General features: G+C 43.7%; 1 protein-coding gene across 1 annotated transcript in view; it reads right to left on the bottom strand.

Annotated features, from left to right (window-relative positions):
* Positions 1 to 22,844, bottom strand: part of cog5 (component of oligomeric golgi complex 5) — a 320,599-nt gene that overhangs the window by 42,388 nt on the left and 255,367 nt on the right. The window contains 2 exon segments of the mRNA XM_084330304.1: positions 3,562 to 3,757; positions 9,555 to 9,636. Of these exon segments, the coding sequence (XP_084186430.1) occupies positions 3,562 to 3,757; positions 9,555 to 9,636 (278 nt within the window).

Below are 22,844 nucleotides of genomic sequence, written 5' to 3'. Positions count from 1 at the left end.
GTGTGTGCGTGTGTGTTTTCAGCTGAAAATGCCTTTAACATTAACCCTTTAATCGCCGTTGACGCTTTTCAGCGTCATTCCCCGCCATGCTTATTCTGCCGATGACGCTGTACAGCGTCATTGATATCAATATTTCAAAAATCTGTGATCGAAATCATATTTCTCCCCCGGAGACATTATATGTACTGGTGAGCCCCTGTCAACTCTCTAACGGTTCAAGAGCGCCATCTGGTGGCCGATCGGCAGATCGCCCAGGGCATAAACAGGGAAGTGACGCTGGTGCTCATTTCAATTTGGTCCGATCACTCGCTATAGGTCCCGGGACTCGAGCTCGACACAATGGATATCGATCCGTTGCCAATAACTCGATAAACAACATGATTTGGACGTATATACTATTATACAACCTGGAAATGGATCGGGTATTTCTATATCCCATAATAGAAAAAATTCTGTTCCACGCTCATCTCCCAACGGCGCGAGGAAGCTACGGTGAGTTTCAGCGTTATTTTGTAATGTCTTCTATACTAACTGCTCCAATGATCATATCACCCACACTAGATGAATGATATAACGTTGCCCACGAAATTATAAACGACCCCCCGCCCATCCGGTCAACATCAGATGATACGTAGTAACTTCTAGAACCACGTCCAGTTGAAATTTTTTATCTCGCGCCGATTGCTATCAAACTGTATTTCATCATCAATATAATGCATTTGGAGCTATAAATCACGTTCTGGAGAAAGCTGCAGAAAACGATAAAAACATACTTATACTTTAGACCGTATTTTAGTATGAATATGTGAATGAAAAAGTATAACGTTGCTACACTCTGAACAATAGATATAGGACTTTGAATGGGCCATGGTAATGTCAATTTAGCAATACAATTTAAAAAGTTATAGCCCTGCAAAGAAGGGGAACTTCTCCATGTTAAATAGGGCTGGCGAGGGATGGTAAATTATGAATTTAACCCCGGCAATCAAAGGGTTAATATAAACCAGTCCTCTCAAGTCACCAGTTCAGTTATTTACCACCAGATCTTATGGAAGGAAATGCAATGACAAGAACAAAGGGTGATAATCTGTTTCATTCACCACTGACTTGCGTTTCCATTAATAGCAAATGCTAACAGAGGACTGGTGATTATTTTTCTCAATAAAATAAAATATAATAATAATACTACTACTACTACTACTACTACTACTACTACTACTACTACTACTAATAATAATAATACTGATACCACTAATACTACTACTAATAATAATAAATTAATGAATGAATACATTTGAATGTCCTTAGAGGTTCATGGCACACAAACACCTAGAAAAGGAAGTGAATAATAGTCAGTAGTTGCATTTACACGGACCCTAATATTCCACTAATAATCTGAATAATCTGAATAATAGCCTGATCAAAATGGAAATAGCTCATGTGAACCACCTCATTCAGAAAGGCCTGGCTCAATCAGAAGGAAATTAAAATTGATTTGAGAGGGGTGGTGTAAAAATGTTCTATAAGTAAAATAGTATTGCCTAATAGCTATGTGAATGCGTAAACCACTTGTTTGTCTGTGGTAGGGATTAATGTATTATTTGTGTACATGTTTGCCCCACGTGGGGGTAATGTTAAGTAATGGTAAGTGACGTGAAGGAGTTTCCGGGGAAATCCAAATGATGACGTAAAAATACGTCTTTGACTTGGGACATGTACACACTACAGACCATGGTCAAACGTTGTGGTCGCTGGCGGTATATGCTACGTTAACGGTAGCTACATACAGTGTCAGCTAGCATAGCTTTACATTACAGCCAGGGTCGAGCAAGGTTGAAGGGCTTGAAACAACGAGTTGTTTGACCAAATGTTGAAAATTATGCACAGGATTATCAAAATGAGCATGTCAAACAGGTGATATGCTGATTACATGCTTTGGGGCACTTAAACACAATTCATTTCCTTAACACTTTCAGTACCCATGGCGTCATATCTCGCTTTATCAGCCCAATGCCTGAATGCCCACGACGTTTATTAGCGTTTTATTTTTTTATTCGCGATCTGAATTCATATTTCATCAACCGAGTCTCCCATTGGTACAGCAGCCCCTGTAGGAGCTCAGATGTGAAAAAACCGCCCCCTATCGTCTCCCAGATGGTAATGCACCCTTTTGGAATGGACTCAATGAAAATGGATGAGAAAAGAAAAATCCGGAATCCACATTTTACTTCTCAGGCATGTAACCCGAGCCGATCGGATTCATTGTGGACCCTCAGAACAGCGTGGAATACATATGTCCAGTATGTACCGTTGGATCAATAAAAGCGATCGATATTTGGAATGGCGATCAGGAATTGGAATAATCTTTTTGGATAACATCTGATCTCAGGTAAGGAATCTATTTTACCAGTCTTAGGATAATCAGACCTGTTTTCACGGAGATATAAGCTTCTTCCCTATGTGTGTGTGTGGCTGTGTGGCTGTGCGAGCGATCAGGAAATAAGAGAATAGATTTTTCAGATCGCCTATATAGCGTGCATACGTACACATACTATCGATAATCTAGCGTTTATTTGAAAACGATTCATAAATAGGCCGAAAAATGACAACGTTTTTGTGTATTCTAGAATATTCCAGTAAAGGGCGATTATCACGGAATCTTAAAACTTTCCTTGAAAACAAGGGCTTTTCAAAATGCTATAAAAGGAAAATGAACCGATAAAAAAACAATCCGTTTCGACAATGTTGACTGCAAACAAGTCATTGATAAGCGACGGGCAGATTAGACACATAGCCATAATTTAAAACATAGATTAGGCGTTTTAACGCCATCATTGAAGTGGGTGGTGGCACTCAAGCACTAAATCGTGCGCCCCCTGCTGGCACTGAAAGTGTCCATGTAAACGGTTGATTTGAAATGTCCAATCGGAATTATTTCAAATCAGGTTGACAAAATATTTTTCCACAGCCAGTGGGTTTCATTTATCAATATGTGTACATGGTTGAAACTTGATAAAAATAAGGCAAGGCGCTCGCCACTAATGCAGGAGATGCTGGGTTCGAGCCCAGCTCTCGGCATTGCTACCAGCTTGGCTGGTCGTTCATACTAACGCAATTGGCAGTGTTAGGGGTGGGAAGCTGGTGGGTGGGGATCGGACGTTGTGGACAGCGACTCCTACAGGTCGGTTGGTGCGCCTGCGCAGCAGAATCAGGAAGCAACGGGGGCGGCGTGTCCCTCCCACGCAGACCCTCGTCGCTGAGAGATCGCGCTGTGCAGGTGAAAAGATGCGACAGCTGCCTCCTCGTGTAGCGGAGGGGACACGTGATGCAAGGCTTCGTCCACATTGCAGCCGGCTTGTGGGAGGCATGGTCTAGCAACGTTCGAGACAGGGGCGGGAGGAATTGGACAATACGAAATTGGGATGGGAGAAAAATAGAAAATGGGAGAAAAAGTAGACAATTTTTTTTTATAAAAAATACTGTGCCATCATTTACAAAAAAAACACAAAATATTGATGCCAACTGTTTCCAAGGACTCAATACAATCTAATCTCTGCTTACTCGTAGTCCTGTTTGGAGTGTGTGAAGAGGTCTGCCTCGGTGGTGGATATGTCCAGAGCGGAGTCCATCCCTCCGCCGGCCGTTAGCGCCCCCTGGATGCTGGAGCTGTACTGCTGCAGCCGACGCCACAGGTCATTGTACAGGCGCAGAAGCTTCGGGTACTCCCCCTCCACCGCCTGTTTCAGGAAGGACGAGGCTGGGGGGGGGGGGGGGGCAAGACACACAAATTAAAGCTGTACAGCGTAGCAGACTACAGAGAGTGGCACAATTCACCCACTCTCCAGGACATTTACAACAAGCGTTGCAGGGGCATGGCTAAGAGAATAATCAAAGACTCTAGTCACCCAAACAACTGCCTCTTTGAACTGCTGCGGTCAGGCAAGCGATACTGGAGTCTCATGGCAAGCACAGAGAGACTCAGAAGGAGCTTCTATCCCCAGGCCATCAGGATGCTCAACGACAATGACACTATGTAACAATCCATCATCTACACTCACAGCACACACATCCACACGTACACACTCACTTTAAATAAACGTTTACATAATTACTGTCCAAAGGAGTGTCTTACGTTTGATTTTCAACCACTTTCTTTCTCTGGAAATTGCATCATACAGATTTTTATCATAATAATTTTTTTTAGATGTTCTAACTAGTGCTGTCAGGCAATACAAAATAATTAATCTAATTAATTACAGGATTTGTAATTAATTAATCTAATTAATCACATTTTAATCGCATAACCATTTTAGGCCTGATATTTTATATTCTATAATCATATTTCAAATTGCATGTGTCCGGATGGCAGAATTCAGTACTGTATCTACAAAACCTTCTGTTTAATCATCTTCCCTTTATTCATTTGCTTAGATTTTTCAGGTCTGGTCAATTTTAGCATGGTGTTATTCACAGTCAAAAAAATAATCATTTGGTTCATTACAATTTACTCAAGCCTAGTAACAGACACAGTATTTCTGATACTGGGAATACATTCCCTGAGATCCATAGATGTCCATAGAATCAGATACCAAGAACATGCAAATGGACCATTTAAAAATAAAAGTCTGTAAATGTTTATTCTACGTTCTTATGGAATGAATGAGATAAAAATATATATATAAAAGATATATTTTTTTTAAATACATTTCTAGTTCATTTTCATAACGCGATAATTTGCTGTGTAATTAATTAATCTAATTAACGCGATAACTGACAGCCCTAGTTCTAACGCTTCATGTCATTTGACCATTGTTCTGAGGTGTGCAACGGAGTAGCCCCTTTCGTGACTGTGATGCACCGAGTGAATCCACAGTCCCTTGCTCCTCCATTGTAAAATCCCATAATTAACTCTGAAGAACTGGTCCTCCACGAAACGCTTGTTGTACAAGTATCGCAGAGACATTTCAAAGGTACTCACAGTTGCACAAGGGTCTTGGACAGAGAAACGCAATGGTTTTAAAGCTTGGCGTTGCTAATAAACATTAAAAAATATATTTTTTTATAAACTGGTCAACGCAGCTTTATTTTCGGCATCAGGCAGCTAAAGCCGTTTTGACCAGTGTTGACTGAGTAGTTCCCAGCCTTGATGAAATATCTACTTCTAGAAGCAGACCGACTTCCTCTCAACACTACAGAGTAGGTTTGGGGGAGAAAGAGCTTTCAGCAGGACACTGTGGGGTGTTTTCTGTGTCTGTTGGAAGACAATCTCTCTCTCTCTCTCCTCTCTCTCTCTCTCTCTCTCTCTCTCTCTCTCTCTCTCTCTCTCTCTCTCTCTCTCTCTCTCTCTCTCTCTCTCTCTCTCTCTCTCTCCTCTCTCTCTCTCTCTCTCTCTCTCTCTCTCTCTCTCTCTCTCTCTCTCTCTCTCTCTCTCTCTCTCTCCTCTCTCTCTCTCTCTCCTCACTCTCTCTCTCTCTCTTCTCTCTCTCTCTCTCTCTCTCTCTCTCTCTCTCTCTCTCTCTCTCTCTCTCCTCTCTCTCTCTCTCTCTCTCTCTCTTCTCTCTATCTCTCTCTCTCTCTCTCTCTCTCTCTCTCACCTACTCCTCTCTCTTTTCGGACATTTTACGTTACGGCTGTCAGCAGACACTTATCCATAACCCACTGAGTGTCTCTCTCCCTCTGTGTCTATCATACCTTTCTCTCATGTCTTTTTGTCTACCATTATATACAGTGGTGCAGTGGTGGTGCCACGCGGGTACCACGCCGTCCCAGCAGTTTTCTGAGCAGAAGTATGCGCAGTCGCGCACGGATGTGTGTATGCGCGCGCACACAAAAATGCGTTCGCAACTTTCACTCGACTCGACGTCCGTTGCGCCAAGTACCCGGTACTCAGCTATCACCTAGTCTTTGCATAACAATGGCATAGCAATAATAACAAAGAACGAGAAGTGCAAAACCAAAATACAAGCCCTGTATACCAATTGGTGGGGGTTTGCTTACCAATTGGTGGGGGTTTGCTTGATCTGTGGACAAATGGTCCCGACTGGAAGGATGAGGCATTAAGTTGTGCTTCAGAAGGAAACTGTCCTTCTATAAACTGTAAGTTACATTGTTAATTTAGTTTGTATTTACTTTTCTAGTTTAAGTTAATTCAATTAAAGAAATTGTAACTACAATATTGTATCTACAATTACATTTAAAACATTGTTTGTTTTTCAACCATATCTGTTGACAATATAATTTCTTTATATTGAAGGCTACATCCTGCTACCTTTTTCAGCTTATCTATTTCAAGGCAATATTTACAAAAACTAAACTAAAACTAGTAATTTCCTATACAAACATGTTTCCTACTATTTATGCATAATAATCATCTGTTCTGTGCGCACGCGAGGGAACATGCGCGTGCACGCGTGGGAGCGCACGTGCACGTGGCGTCATTTAAACAGCGTACAGGCAGTTCTGATATTACGACTGCACCACTGATTATATATATGTGTGTGTGTGTGTGTGTGTGTGTATACATACATGTGTGTGTGTATATACATATATGTGTGTATATACTAGGGATGTCCCTGACTAAGGATTTGTATAGTCGATTTGTAGTCGCCAAAATTAGCCGATAGTCGACTATTAGTCAACTATGAGAGAGAAAAAAAAATAAAATAAAAAAATATATATATATATATATATACGTGGAGGGTGCTTAATGTCGGAAGGAGTCGACGGAAAGCTTCTTGTCTTCTGCGAAAGCATGCAATTGGTCCACTGATGGATACATCTTGATATTTGTCTAGTCTAGTGTGTTCATTAGATGGGTGAAATCCTCTTTCAGTGCCTCTGTGCCTGTTTTCTTAGGCAGTTAGCCTCTGGTATGCATGCCATTAGCGTTAGTCATGCTTCTAGGCCTCTTTTCTTTTGGAAAGAATGATACAAAAAAAAAAAGTTAAAAAAAAAGAATAAAATAATTTGTTTTTATTTTTTGCATTCAACTAAGAGGTTGGCAGTCGACTAAGGCTCCTTTCGATCGATTAGTCGACTATTTGACTAATAGGGGTCAGCCCTAGTATATACATATATGTGTGTGTGTGTATATATGTGTGTGTATATTAGGGGTGGGGGAAAAAATCGATACGTAGTAGTATCGCGATACTTTGCGTGGCGATACTATCGATAATTATTCATAATTTTTTTTTTTTGTATAAGGAAGTTGCATTGTTCATTTCAATACCTGTAATAGTACAGTAGTCCACACACACACATGTGCATTCAGTTAAGTTGGAATATGACTGTAATACAAACAGTTCAGTTTATCAGGTACATGCAACACAGATTACAGTGTTTACATCTGTCTGCTTGAGAAAATACCATGTTCTGCAATACAATTATTGAAGTGAGATGAACAGACTGAACTTTATTTTATTAGATAAAACATGTTGACAAAGTTTTACTTTGCAGTTGAAAAAAGGTAATAAATTAAATTTGATAAAAAAAAAAGGCGATTCCCACCCCTAGTGTATATACATATGTGTGTGTGTATGTGTGTGTGTGTATATACATATATGCAACAATGTACCTGAACGCGTTCATGAACTTGTTAATATTTTGGGCGAACGTGAACTGAACGTACTGTATTTCCACTAGATGCACGTTATGCGCGACGCCCCTTCAAGGCAACGTTAGGGGAAACACTGATAAATAATCACAGTGTGATGGAAATGCCATCCTTTTGACAAATAATAGCTCGCAGCAACGTATTGAAAAAAGAACTATAAACTATAAAACGAGTTCATTTTTTAAACCATGAACTTTAGTTCCGAATTTTTTATTATGAACTATGAACTGATCATTTAAAAATGTGTGAACTGTGAACTGAACTAGTTCATGTAGAAAGTTAACTTTCCCAACACTGCATATAATATATAATATATGTGTGTGTGACGTACATGTATGTATGATATGAGAGTGAGAGCATGGGACTACACAGTTGTAAATAATAGATGGATATCTCTGGCTGAATGCTTCCTCACGTGTTGACAAACAATATTCTCCTCCTCATCCACCCCCCATCCCCACCACACCCCCCCCATGTCTCTCCCTGTGCCGTTTGTACTACATGATCATACAGGAAGACTCACACATACATATACCATGTGCAGATATACAAACAATAGGGATGCAAATATGGATCTGGGGGGGGTAAACGCTGAAACAAAATATTGATTGCACAGCCGTTTCAAAATTGCAAAAAATAAATAGCTTATCTGTCATAACCATAATGTACGAGAAGGGGGGGGTGCAAAACGTCAAACAATTATGTATCGACGGCTGCGTGCAGACGAGCACAGACTGTTGATCATATAGTGTTAAAGTCTTCAAGGAGCCAAGGACGCCTTGCACTTCTCTCATTTCCTGTATCATCAGCGGGCCTGAAATCACTCAGGAAGACTTTATCCCTGCTGGTGCGGTGAAGACGTAGGTAGGGAGGTAGGTAGGTAGGTAGGTAGGTAGGGAGGGAGGTAGGGAGGGTGAGTGAGTGAGTGAGTGAGTGAGTGAGTGAGTGAGTGAGTGAGTGAGTGAGTGAGTGAGTGAGTGAGTGAGTGAGTGAGTGTGTGTGCGTGAGTGAGTGAGTTGAGTGAGTTGAGTGAGTGAGTGAGTTGAGTGAGTTGAGTGAGTGAGTGAGTGAGTTGAGTGAGTGAGTGAGTGAGTTGAGTGAGTGAGTGAGTGAGTTGAGTGAGTTGAGTGAGTGAGTGAGAGAGTGAGTTGAGTGAGTGAGTTGAGTGAGTGAGTGAGTGAGTGAGTGAGTTGAGTGAGAGAGTGAGTGAGTTGAGTGAGTTGAGTGAGTGAGTTGAGTGAGTGAGTGAGTGAGTGAGTGAGTGAGTGAGTGAGTGAGTGAGTGAGTGAGTGAGTGAGTGAGTGTGTGCGTGCGTGAGTGAGTTGAGTGAGTGAGTGAGTTGAGTGAGTTGAGTGAGTGAGTGAGTGAGTGAGTTGAGTGAGTGAGTGAGTTGAGTGAGTGAGTGAGTTGAGTGAGTTGAGTGAGTGAGTGAGAGAGTGAGTTGAGTGAGTGAGTGAGTTGAGTGAGTGAGTGAGTTGAGTGAGTGAGTGAGTTGAGTGAGTGAGTGAGTGAGTGAGTGAGTTGAGTGAGTGAGTGAGTGAGAGAGTGAGTGAGTGAGTGAGAGAGTGAGTTGAGTGAGTGAGTGAGTTGAGTGAGTGAGTGAGTTGAGTGAGTGAGTGAGTGAGTGAGTGAGTTGAGTGAGTGAGTGAGTGAGAGAGTGAGTGAGTTGAGTGAGTTGAGTGAGTTGAGTGAGTGAGTGAGTGAGTGAGTTGAGTGAGTGAGTGAGTGAGTGAGTGAGTGAGTGAGTGAGTGAGTGAGTGAGTGAGTGAGTTGAGTGAGTGAGTGAGTGAGTGAGTGAGTGAGTGAGTGAGTGAGTGAGTGAGTGAGTGAGTGAGTGAGTGAGTGAGTGAGTGAGTGAGTGAGTGAGTGAGTGAGTGAGTGAGTGAGTGAGTGAGTGAGTGAGTGAGTGAGTGAGAGATATGTGGGAAGTTGATGACCTCACCTGTGGTGGCTTTGTGGAACTCTAAAGACAGCGTGCTGGTGACATCGCTCCAGAAGGTGTAGAGGATGTCAGGATGTCCGTCCTGCGCACAAGAAGATGCCGTCAGCGGACAGAACCGACTGAGCTGCAGTGCGGAGGGACGCAGTGGACCCATCTCAAACCCCGCCCTCTTCTCTTGATCCTCCAATCACAACTGTTGCTTCCCTCGGGACAAAAGAACGCTGTGATTGGAGGATCAAGAGAAGAGGGGCGGGGTTTGAGATGGGTCAATTGTGTCGCATATACAACCAGACCAGGGCTGAGCAGTAGTACGACCTAAAATTCATATCACATTTACCTCGGTGACAATGAATGAAACAATAATAAACAATCGCGTTGGCGATCTGTGCTTTGCAACGTTTGTTTGTCAACACATTTGTCTAGGCAAGTGATTGGTTGTTGAAAAAACAGCCTACATACTGGAGGAATATGTTCGATATCTGCAAAATTAGGTTGGTAGGTGATTCCTAATGTTGGTATTTGTACATAATTCGCTTTATCGCCCAGCCCTAAACCAGACACTAATATAAATCCACACACATACTGTAACTGAGGGGTACAATTCCCTGACTGTATTGATAAGTATGGTATCATTAAACCATTACCGCTTTATGTACTTTAATTACTGGCCATACAGTACACGATATATGAATATGATGAACACTTCCCACAATGAAATCGGTTCCAGTCAAAGGTATTAATCAAGTATTTAATGGAGCAAAAGGTACATAGGATACTTTACATTATTCTTTGAATGCACTTGTAAGGCAAAGGAATATGCGTAGGCAAATCAATAATGAATGTCCATTCTCTGGTTACGCAGGAGGTAATTATACAACCTGAATCTTAGGGAATTATATCTATGGTACACTGGTAATATAGCGGGAGGTACTGGAAGGGGTTCCCACTGGTTGTAAGCCAGCAGGGGGGGTAGAAGATCTGTCGGTAGTAGGACGTCTGGTCAACGATGACTAGGGAGACTTCAGGTACAGAAGCCGGTGCAGTAGCCTCTTGATCCACAGACGAATACAGCTTGGTTCTCTTGTAGACTGTAGCTCCACAGGGAAGAAAGCTAGTCGGCCTCAGGCTCTCTGGGCGCCGACTCGACTTGACTCCTCTCGGGGTAAATCCAACACATGCAGCGTTGGCTGGTTCTCCGCTCCATAAATCACAGGACCAAAGCAAATATATTCCAGCCGCAAAGGGCTATGTAGTCGTCGGGTAGATTAATCCAGTGTACATGTCCATACGGCTCTCGTCTAGGTCTCCTCGGGTGAAAGCGCCATGCGGTCGGCCCAGCCTGGATAAGAACTCTAGCTAATACGAGAAAGCGTTGGAGATGCTGGCCACTGTAGGATTCTAACCGCACGATACACTATACACAAATAGACTATTAAAGACTTAATAGAAATATGTCGCACTCGACGGTATAGCGCCAAACTCTGACAATTCAGTTATTAATTCGCACGCGGTCTCGATGCTCTATTCTGAGGCCAAACAGGCCATACTTCACCGCACGTTGTATCGTGGGTGAGGCTTCAACTTATCGGTAACATACTAAATGGACGAAGGGTACGGAGGTAAGGGGGTAAGGGGCTTCTACATTCACCTGCGCCGTATTTATACGCACGGTGAACAAACTAGTTCCACTCTCATTTCTGTCGCGTATCCCTGAGCAAGGCCGGGCCATGTCCAGACACATCTTGACGGTGACTTTGAACCTGGCTCCGGAGGCCGGTCCCTGGCGCCGGTGGACCGCTGTCCAATAGGAGAATGAACTATTATGGTCTGGGCTAAAGGGATATTCCGTGTATATGTACAAGGAATATACAGGGGATATCAAACAATATACAAATACTATGCAATATATATCAATAAATAAATATATATATTCGGTTTAATCTGATCCTTTGTAACACATACTGTATGCACACACGCGCACACACACACATACACACACACACACACACACACACACACACACACACACACACACACACACACACACACACACACAAATAAATAAAAGATACATGTGTATATTCGCCAGCCCTAAACCAGACACTAATATTAATACACACACATACTGTATGCACACACGTACACACGTACACACAAACACTGAGGATCTCCAGTCTTGTTTATTATCCACGGCCAGGGGCAATGACTTCCTTGAGCTTCCTGATCTGTCACGGCGACAGGGTGTTTCAGGAAGGGGGGGGGGGGGGGGGGGGTTGTGAGGTCAGCTACTGCACTAATGAGTGCTCACTACTCTTAGGCATGCACTGGGAATATATACTTCAATGACTCTGTGTCTCAGAGGGCCTCTGGGGTTAGCTAGTGTTCTAATGAGCGTTCTCTACCCTGACGCATGCAACCCAGGAGTCATACTTAGGAGAACATGGGCGAGGCATTACAAAATTGATTGACATTCTGAAGGTCAGTACGATGGAGCTGACCCTTTAAATTGAGGGCAAAGGTCGGCGGGTCAGATCCGCGTGACGTGAATGAATGCGCAGGGCCGGTACATATGGGAACATGTGTACATAAACACATGAGGTCTGTTCTCTATGAAATCATCTCTAGACACAATGGGGAAGCGATCACGTTGCCTTGACAACAAGGTTGGAAGTTCTGCATCCAGGGGACCGGCACTCACCAGGACCAGAATTCTATTTTAAAAACGTCAGAACCAAGTGGTTTACGCTAGTCCTGCAGAACACTTGCGCCATGGGGCCGTTTCCTTTCCGCAGATGGGTAACTAAATCGGGCAACCTCTGTGACGTTAGCGGTAGGAACCTTTTAATGTCTTATCTCTGATAACAACTTGTATCACGAAAGGAAAATATTTCACGACACCTTGGACCAACACGACATTGTAAGAAGTCGGAAAAATCGACAGAGTTTTCCAAAAGTCAAATTTGTGATTCTGACGAGACACACTGCGCCATAGGTACAGAGAAACATGCATGTCCACATGCACCCACACACACACACACACACACAGAGAAACATACATGTCTACACGCACCCACACACACAGAGAAACATGCATGTCCACATGTCATGCACCCACACACACACACACGCACCCACACACACAGAGAAACATACATGTCCACAGGCACCCACACAGAGAAACATACATGTCTACACACACACACACACACACACACACACACACACACACACACACACACACACACACACACACACACACACACACACACACACACACACACACACACACACACACACACACACACACACACACACACACACACACACACACACACACACACACACACACACACACACACACACACACACACACACACACAGAGAAACATACATGTCCACACGCACCCACACAGAGAAACATACATGTCCACAGGCACCCACACACAGAGAAACATACATGTCCACACGCACCCACACACAGAGAAACATACATGTCCACATGCACCCACACACAGAGAAACATACATGTCCACATGCACCCACACACAGAGAAACATACTTGTCCACAGGCACCCACAAACAAACAGAGGTGCTTTAGTGATGTGTTTCTCCTCTACCCTCCCATTATAACACTCTACCCACAGTCTCAGGAGTCACATGCTCCTCCTCGCTCCTCCTCCCTCACTTACCCTGTCTCTCCTCATCAAACCATTTCCTCTCTCACATGCAGAGGCTCCCAACCCCACAGGTGAACCCCGTAGTGGGATGGAAAGGTTCTTCTGACCCTGACATTTAAAATCATGTGAAAAATTCATTAGACTTTCACATTATAGACTACCGCTGTTTACTCTCTAACAAAGTGCAAAACATTTAATATTTTTTTTGTGCCAAATGAACGGGCTCAGGTGTTAATTTATTTTCTAAATCGATTGAACTTAAAGGTTCATACGACCCGTTTCTCGACAGTCGCGTGTTCAACGGTAGTGCAGACACAAAGGCAACGAGACGACAGTGTCCTAGTTGCCTAGAAACGTAGCGCTGACCTCCGCTCTTAAGGAACCTCTTCCTATCTTCTTGTCTGGAGCAATTAGCGTCTGGAGGATTAGCTACAGCATCGCGTTTGTTGTGTTTGTTCGTGTATACACATTTGTAAAAGTCAAGGCACTGTTATTTATATAGCGCCTTTGGTTAGCACGAGGTCACAAACAAACCAGAACAACAACAACAAAGGAGTGACAACATGGTCTCAAAAGTAAAAAGATACAATATTTATGTACGTGTGCGAGTGTCTTGGGAGTGTGTGTGCGTGAGAAGGCTGTAAGTGTGTGGGTATGTGCATGTGTGTGTGTGTGTGTGTGTGTGTGTGCTCAAAGGCAACTAAAAAGACTATATCAAAATCATACAAAAAATGCAGCATATTATGAACAAATATTCAAGGTGGCGAGTGACCTGTCGGGGGACAATGGAATTTCCACCTTCCATCAGGATCTTTGCCACTGTCCATGTGGGGCTAGGAGACAAGAATCAATCCGTGGCCTTGACCCCACTTAAGCAACGGCGGGCCGTCAGGCACTCGCGCGCACATCGTGGCACTTTGCGCTCGTCTGTCGGCTCCGGGCTGCATTTTTCGCCGATCAACCAATACATTGTTTGAAAGTTGAATTTGCCGCCGTTCGATCGTCACCTCAGTCAACCTATTGCGTGCTTCAGGTCTCGAGTTACCAGACGGAATATCCGGCGAGCGTCATTTGACAAGCCGTTCCGATGAGTGACCACATCCGCTTGTAAACGGTCCTGAACTGACCAGTCACCGTTGATGGCGAAAATTATTTACAACCGTTGTAGCCAAGGAGCGTCTGAATGGAAGTGGACGGCCATTTTGGATAATCATGCCGAATTAACGCCGGTACACACATTACAAAAACCTTTGTAAAACACTCATTTTCCATGGGATTGCTATCAACGTTGGACCTGTACTGTAGATAAGACTTCAGGCTATGGAACCGTCCGTTATGTTTTCTTTTTCTAGCTCCTACCTCTCAGCTGGAACTTAAAAACAGGCATCTGGCAACAAGTAAACAGAAATGTGAGTACACAAAACCTTTAACTCTATTTCAAGGTTTTGATTCTACTTTGTTGTGGAAGAAAGTTCAGAATGTTTCCTTTCAAAAGAGACCAGACTCATGCATGTGCTATAAGTATAAAGTATAATAAATCGCAAATGACTTTGGGCATGCAATAGTCAGCCGTGTTATGCAAAACGAGCCCCATTTTTGCCCGATGCTTATGTGGTGAAGAGCACGTATGCGTGTGGAGCTACAACACAGAGTAGCAGTGCATTTGGACAACGTCATTTGGTCCCTAACTCACACGTACATCTCTGGGTAATTGGTAAGAGCAGTGTTTCCATAGTAACCTAACTCCGACTGGCTTCTACTACTTGCTCTTTTCAGTCAATCTTTTTCCATTCTAAAGAGAAAACTGGTAAGAAATGTACAATTTGATGATGGAAACCGGCATCCACTTGCCACTGTGGTTGAGGGGGGAGTGTTTTGAAAGGTCTGTAACGATAACGAGCGGCAACACATGTGTCTCACCTTGATGATCTCATCGATGAAGCAGACATGAGTGACGGGGTCTCTTTTCTTGGTAAGGACTTTCTGGAGGTGTTGCACCTGGAAAACATACAGGACAAGACTAGTGTTGTCAAAAATATAGATTTTTCGATACATATCGATTCTGAATATTTAAAACGGTTTCAATACTCATTTCCCGCAATATCGATATTTAATTATTCATAAAAAAAAGGAAGTTGCATTGTTCATTTCCTGTAATAGTACAGTAGTCCACACACACACACACACACACACACACGCACACACGCACGCACGCAGGCAGGCAGGCAGACAGACAGACAGACAGGCAGGCAGGCAGGCAGGCAGGCAGGCAGGCAGGCAGGCAGGCAGGCAGGCAGACAGACAGACAGACAGACAGACAGACAGACAGACAGACAGACACACACACACACACACACTCACACACATGACTGTAATATAAACAGTTCAGTTTGTCAGGTACATGCAACACAGATTACAGTGTTTACATCTGTCTGCTTGAGAAAATACCATGTTCTGCAATAAAAAGTATTGAAGTGAGATGAACAGACTGAACTTTATTTTATTAGATAAAACATGTTGACAAAGTTTTACTTTGCAGTTGAAAAAAGGTAATAAATAAATGTTTTAAATGTCATATATGTTATGATGAATTGAAAATGGGGGACCCTGATGTAAACAAGACAAAAGTCTTTCTCTGGTCTGCATCCCCTTAACAATTGTGTGTATTGAGCTGTACTGTATTGTACCCATTCTGCAATCTGTTATACAATTTGCAATCAATCAATCAATCTGTTATGCTTAACATGCAGTACTATTAACTTTACTTAATTTCTAAGATTATATCAGTTAGTTATTTGTATATGTGTGATCTAAAGATAAACAAAGGGTTTTAAAAGTGTTATATTTATCTTCTCTTATAGTACCAGAGAGAAGCTGAGGAGAATCAACCAGCAACAAAAGCAACATTTATAAAATATATATATATATATATTTATCTTTTTTTTTCATTTTAAGATTGAACCTTTTTCCCCGTGGTATCGACAATGGTATAGAATATCAATACTTTTCAAGGTATCGTATCGAAGTTTGAAGTTCCAGTATCGTGACAACACTAGACAAGACAGATGATTAGTCCCATTGACAGCGGTGAAAGGAGTAAACACATGTTTCACCTCAGTAGATGTAGCTCAGCTACTGTAAGCAACAGTGTTGTAGTCGAGTCACTAAATATCGAGTCAGAGTCGAGTCTCGAGTCCCCAGTATTCAAGTCCGAGTCCGAGTCACCAAAGACTAGCCCAAGTCGAGTCCGAGTCGAGTCCCTAGTCTGAATTACCCTAGTCCGAGTCCAAGTCCAAGTCATCAATGATGAGTCACTGTGGTTCCCACAGTGATTCCCATCAATATGGGAATCACTACCCACCTTCAAAACCACTCAAAGAGCACCTACGGGAGATTGCAATTCAAAACTGGCCCCTGTAAATGTCCAAACCCAACCCCCTCCAATGTACAGTCCCCCCCCCCCGCCCCTAAACAATAATGTGCCAGATGGACACAGCTCCTAAAGGGCCTGCATTCAAAATAAATGTCATTGCTTAGCAGCATTAACCTCTAAAGGTTATCAGAGGGGCCTCTTGTGGTCTTAACAATTTATGTTCCTGGAGCTGTTAAAGAGAGATTAGCATAGGAAACTACTGATCCCACAATGAAAAGGGGTCTTGGAGGACCGTTGAGGATGTGGCGTGGACCTGAATGCCCAGCTCTATAGGGAGGTGTAGTGGTCACGTCATTCCTGTTTCCGGCCGGTCCACCTCGCAAAATTGCAACGTATTTAAATCCCCCATTGCCCATTTCTAAATCGTCTCGTTTAAAACAAATAAAGCATGAACATTTGCATGGTGTACCTTTCTGTGGGTATTCATCCACAATCTATAATATTCACTTTAATATTAAATTAATCGTAAAGAAAAATCGCCGAATTTGATTTCAAACAAAAATGCTTAAACAATAATGTTAGTGCTAGAAGGGAACTTATTTTGTGCAAAAATGGAAAGCTTTCCGATGTTCACAAGGCAGAATTGTTACAATAGCCGATAATCCATTTTCCCAATGATAAATCCCTATACGGGTGGACCTCGCGGGCGGTCCAAAGTGATGTCAGACTACACCTCCCTATTGGGTACATTCAGCCCATTCACATTGAAATGGGTGCTGCTAGGTCATATTAGTATCACAGATTCTGTATAACAGCGGATCACTGCAAGAAAATGCCAACTTGGGTTTAGACAAAATGTATATTATTTCATTAATGTTAAATGTTATATTAATATGAACACAATGTACATGAAAATCACTGTTAAAATCACAACAGAGGACTTCAGTCTGCTCTATGATAACGGTCTATCTTCCCTGCACCCGTTGTTACAGTTGTTTAGCGCTTATGTTGATACAGAGATGAACAAAGGTTTTATTTCCTAATAATATTTCTTGACACTTGTATTCTCCTTTTTGGGGAATCCCTTGACCATAATGATTTCAGCCTCACAGCCCTGACTTAGTCAGATAATGTGTTTGTTGATACACCATCTAGAAAAGTTGAGCTATTGGCAAATGGGTTTTAGACTTTTATATACAGCGCTTTTATCCAAAGCGCTTTACAATTTTGTTCCTCACATTCACCCATTCATTCACACACCGACGTCAGAGGCAACCATGCAAGTGGCCACCCTGCTCATCGGGAGCAGTTAGGGGTTTAAGTGTCTTGCTCAAGGAGGGCGGCTACGTGGCGTAGTGGGCAAGGCGCTCGCCACGAATGACGGAGACGCTGGGCTCGCCTGTTCGAGCCCAGCGCTCCACATTGCTTTCAGTTTAGCTGGCCGTCCGTACTAATACACATTGGCCGTATTAGGGGGTGGGAAACTGATGGATGGGGATCGGGCGTTGTGGACAGCGACTCCTACAGGTCGGTTGGTGCGCCTGCGCAGTAGAATCAGGAAGTGTCGGGGGCAGCGTGAGCCTCCCACGCGTTACTCCTCGCCACTGAGAGATCGAGCTGCGCAGGTGAAAAGATGCGACTGCTGTTACCTCAAGTACCGGAGGGGGCTTGTGCTATGTATGACTTAGTCCACATTGCAGCCGGCTTGTGGGAGGCAAGAAACAGCGTTCGTGACAGGGGAGGGTTGAATTGGATGATACGAAATTGGGATGGGAGAAAATATAGAAAATGGGAGAAAAAGTGGATACAAAAAAAAGTGTCTTGCTCAAGGACACTTCCGACACGCTGCCCGGGAATCGAACCGGGAACCTTCCGATTACCAGACGACTGCTCTACCTCCTGACCCACTGTCGCCCCATAGAGGGATAGAGGGAGAGGCATAAAGGGACCATGAATCGACAGCCGTCAGTTCTAAATCTGTCAAGCATAATTAAACTTCAAACTAGGTACGCAGTGGAAGTGAGGAATCGCTTTCAGCTGCTAGGTGAGGAGGAGGAGCCTAATACCAAATACAGGCGGTTCGTTGCTGCGAATGAAGAGGCGGCCAGGATGTGTGTTCCAGTGGTGGAGAGGAATGGGGTCTCCCGGAGGTCCAAACACCCAGAAGTCATGGTGGCACGTGAGGGCGTGGAGGAGGCACGACGAGGCTACGGGCATGAGCAGACTGCAGAGAATCGCAAGGTACTGAAAAAGGCCAAACAGCTTTTGTTCGATACCTACGACAAGATAAGGGGGGAGGAGTTGATGGAGAAGGTGCAGAGAGTGGAGGCAGCGCATGGTGAACAGCAGTATGGGGAGGCATGGAGGGTCATCAATGAGATGAGTGGGAGGAAAAGGTCGAAGCAGGGACAGGTAGAAGGCAACAGCCCAGAGGACAGGGTGACCTCCTGGTTCACTCACTTCCGAAATCTACTGGGAACACACTTGACAGTGGATGAAGATGAGGAGACGATACCTGCCGTCCTCACGAATCTCACTATTGACGATGGTCCCTTCACAGCCAGGGAGTTTACCAAAGTGAAATCCACACTGAAGCAAGGGAAAAGTTCTGGGCCGGACGGCATTCCCCCAGAGGTCAGAAGGGGGGCTATGTGAGACTGTTGTTCATTGACTACAGCTCAGCGTTCAACACCATAGTCCCCACCAGACTGGTGGACAAGCTGATCGAGCTGGGTCTGAGCTCCACCCTGAGCGCCTGGGTACTGGACTTTCTGAGTGAAAGACCCCAGGCGGTCAGGGTGGGGGGTCAGACCTCCAACACCATCACCCTGAGCATCGGGTCCCCCCAGGGCTGTGTTCTAAGCCCCCTGCTGTACTCACTCTACACACACGACTGTGTGGCCAAGTTCAGCTCCAACTCCATAGTGAAGTTCGCAGACGACACGGTGGTGGTGGGGCTGATCTCGGACAACGACGAGAAGGCCTACCGGGAGGAGGTTGAGGTACTGGAACGCTGGTGCCAGGACAACAGCCTGCTCCTGAACATTGGTAAAACCAAGGAGCTGATCGTGGATTATAGGAGAGGACAGCAGGAGACACACACACCACTGATGATTAACGGGGCTACCGTGGACAGGGTGAGCAGCTTTAAGTACCTGGGGGTCCACATCTCAGAGGATCTGACATGGTCAACACACATAGACACAGTAGTAAAGAAAGCGAAGCAGCGCCTCTACCACCTGAGACAGTTAAGGAAGTTCAGAGTATCGGGGAAGATACTCCAGTCCTTCTACTCAGGAGCTGTAGAGAGCATCTTGACCGGAAACATCACTGAAATGATGAAAAACAACCAACCTGATATGTGGTCTCTCTCTAACATCATCCCAGTGCCTAAGTCCGGAGATCTCTCGAAGCCAGACAACTACCGTGGCATAAGTCTGACATGTGTCATTGCAAAAATGTACAATCGCATGATACTAAACCGGATAAGGAATGCCATCGACCCCCACCTCAGGGAGAACCAAAATGGTTTCCGAGAGAAGAGGACCACTGTGGCCCAGATCTTGGCCTTGAGAAGAATCAATGAGGAGGTGAAGAAGAACAACCTGACAGCGGTACTGTGCTTTATCGACTTCAAAAAGGCTTTTGACTCGATACACAGAGCCGTGATGATGAGGATACTCAAGGCCTATGGAATCCCTCCCAATCTACTCCGGGCCATAGGGACCATGCACACGGGTACAAGGGCCAAGGTGGTAACCCCAGACGGCAACAGTGAAGAATTTGACATCCTGGCTGGAGTGATGCAAGGGGACACCCTTGCCCCCTTCCTTTTCGTCATAGTCCTCGACTATGCGCTCAGGAAGGCCATCAATGGACGGGAGCAGGAACTTGGTCTCACAATAACCCCAAGGAGATCGAGACGACACCCCGCCATAGTCCTAACAGACCTTGACTACGCGGACGACATCAGCCTGCTCTCTGACCAGGTGGAGCAGGCACAGGAACTCCTGTGCAGAGTGGAGACGGAGTGCGCCAAGGTTGGCCTTAGGCTAAATGCCAAGAAAACCGAGGTCATAATGTATAACATCCTCCCGGATCATCCACCTCTAAGGACAACAGGAGGCTCTGCTCTAAAGGAAGTCAGTGATTTCAAGTACCTGGGCTCGTGGGTCAACTCGTCCGAGCAAGACCTTAAAGTGAGGAAGGCGCTTGCGTGGAGGGCTCTGAACGGCATGACCAGTGTGTGGAAATCCAACCTCCCCCGTCAAATCAAGCTCAACTTCTTTCATGCAACAGTTGAGTCTGTCCTTTTGTATGGCAGTGAATGCTGGACCTTGAAGCCCACCCTGCAGAAGTCCTTGGATGGGTGCTACACCAGAATGATGCGTGTGGTGCTCAACATCAACAGGGATGAGCATGTCACTAATGCAAACTTGTATGGGGGGGTGCTAAAGGTGAGCGATAAAGTGGCAGTCAGGAGAATGAGGCTGGCAGGTCACTGCCAGAGACACCATGAGATGCCAATCAGCAAACTTGTGCTGTGGGAACCAACACACGGGCATCGATCACGAGGATGTCCCACATTAACCTACGTGGACGTACTCAGGAGAGATGCGGGAACAGAAAGCACCGGCGAGCTAGCCAGATGCATGGAGGATCGGGATGACTGGAAGCACCGATGGAGGGCCCGTCCGAGGACGACCTAGATAGATATAATTAAATACAGCAGTCCAATTCTAGTCTATTCCATTGAATAAATGAAGGTTGTTCTGTCTAGAATTGTTTGACTCCAAATGTTATAATTAGGATGCACGCCACTAAGGTAAAGCTGTTGTAATGGGTGGTTTTATTCTTATTCAACGCATAATAATAATAATAATAATAATAATAATAATAATAATAATAATAATAATAATAATAATAATAATAATAATAATAATTATTATTATTATTATTTATAGTTTTTATGCAATATGCTGATAGACCAGCGAACGTCACGTGATGACACACAAAAGTGGAACGAACAAACCTCACGGTGGCACTATAACAAGCGTTAAAAAGCGCAAATTCAAATAGACGTATCTCATGAACCATATACAGTAGAGATGTGAAACCTGCTACACTTATTTCCTCATGAACGAGTTAGCCTCAAGGACACATACAGTCCGCCATATTGGATTTAGGGAACATTGTTATGCTTTTTCTTTTTGTTGTCGTCCGAAACTGTTTATCCCCCTCAAGGCTTTTTCATTTCAGCACAGATTTGAACCAAACTTTTAGGGGACATACTAATGCGTTTGTTGTAGGGGTGTCAAAATGAATGGTTTAACTTAAGAGATTAATACAAATTATTTAAAGCATTAAAATAATGTATCTAGATTAATCTATGGAGTGAAACATCTTCAATCTTAGCACCGCGGATATAAGAAAGAGGTCTAGCTGAGTCAATGTTGATGGTTTTGTTGAACATCTGTATTTCACAGGAGAGAAACTGTATTCAAAGAAAGCTATTAAAATAGTCTTTGAATCTAAATATACTTTATTTGTGTTGATTTTACATTAATTCCATGATTTTACTCAAGTAAATATCTGTTACAAGCTTCGGTCTTAAGTAGAAAAATGCTATTTTTAATCTAGATTAACCCATTCTCCGCCACCACTTTGATTCGTCCTAAACCGTCCTCTGCCAGCTCTATTTGTCTATGGAGATGTTCACTTCTTTGCAGGGCTATAACTTTTAAATTGTATTGCTAAATTGACATTACTATGGCCCATTCAACATCAATTATCTATCGTTCAGGATGTAGGAATGTTTTACTTTTTCATTCACACATTCATACTAAAATACTGTCTAGAGTATAAATATGTTTTTATCGTTTTCTGCTGTATTTCATAGAACGTGAGATATAGCCATTTATGCATATATTAGATCATCAAATGCAGTTTGATAGCGATTGACGCCAGATAAAAATTTCAACTGTACATGATCCTAGACATTATGACTTATCATCTGATGTTGACCGGAGGGGGGGGGGGGGGGGGGGGGGGGGCGTTTATAATGCAATGACCGACGTTAAATGATTCATGTTGTATGGGTGATATATAGATTAGAGCAGTTTGTATGGTTAATAATAATCAAAAACGCTGAAACTCACCGCAGCTTCCTCTTACCGTTGGGTGATCAGCGTGGAGCAAAAAGATCGCTATTATGGGATGTTGATCTATGAACCATTTCCG

The sequence above is a fragment of the Notolepis coatsorum genome (assembly GCF_963971535.1).
Source record: "Notolepis coatsorum genome assembly, chromosome: 15".
Classification (NCBI taxonomy): Eukaryota; Metazoa; Chordata; class Actinopteri; order Aulopiformes; family Paralepididae; genus Notolepis; species Notolepis coatsorum.
This window is presented reverse-complemented; position numbering and strand designations above follow the sequence as displayed.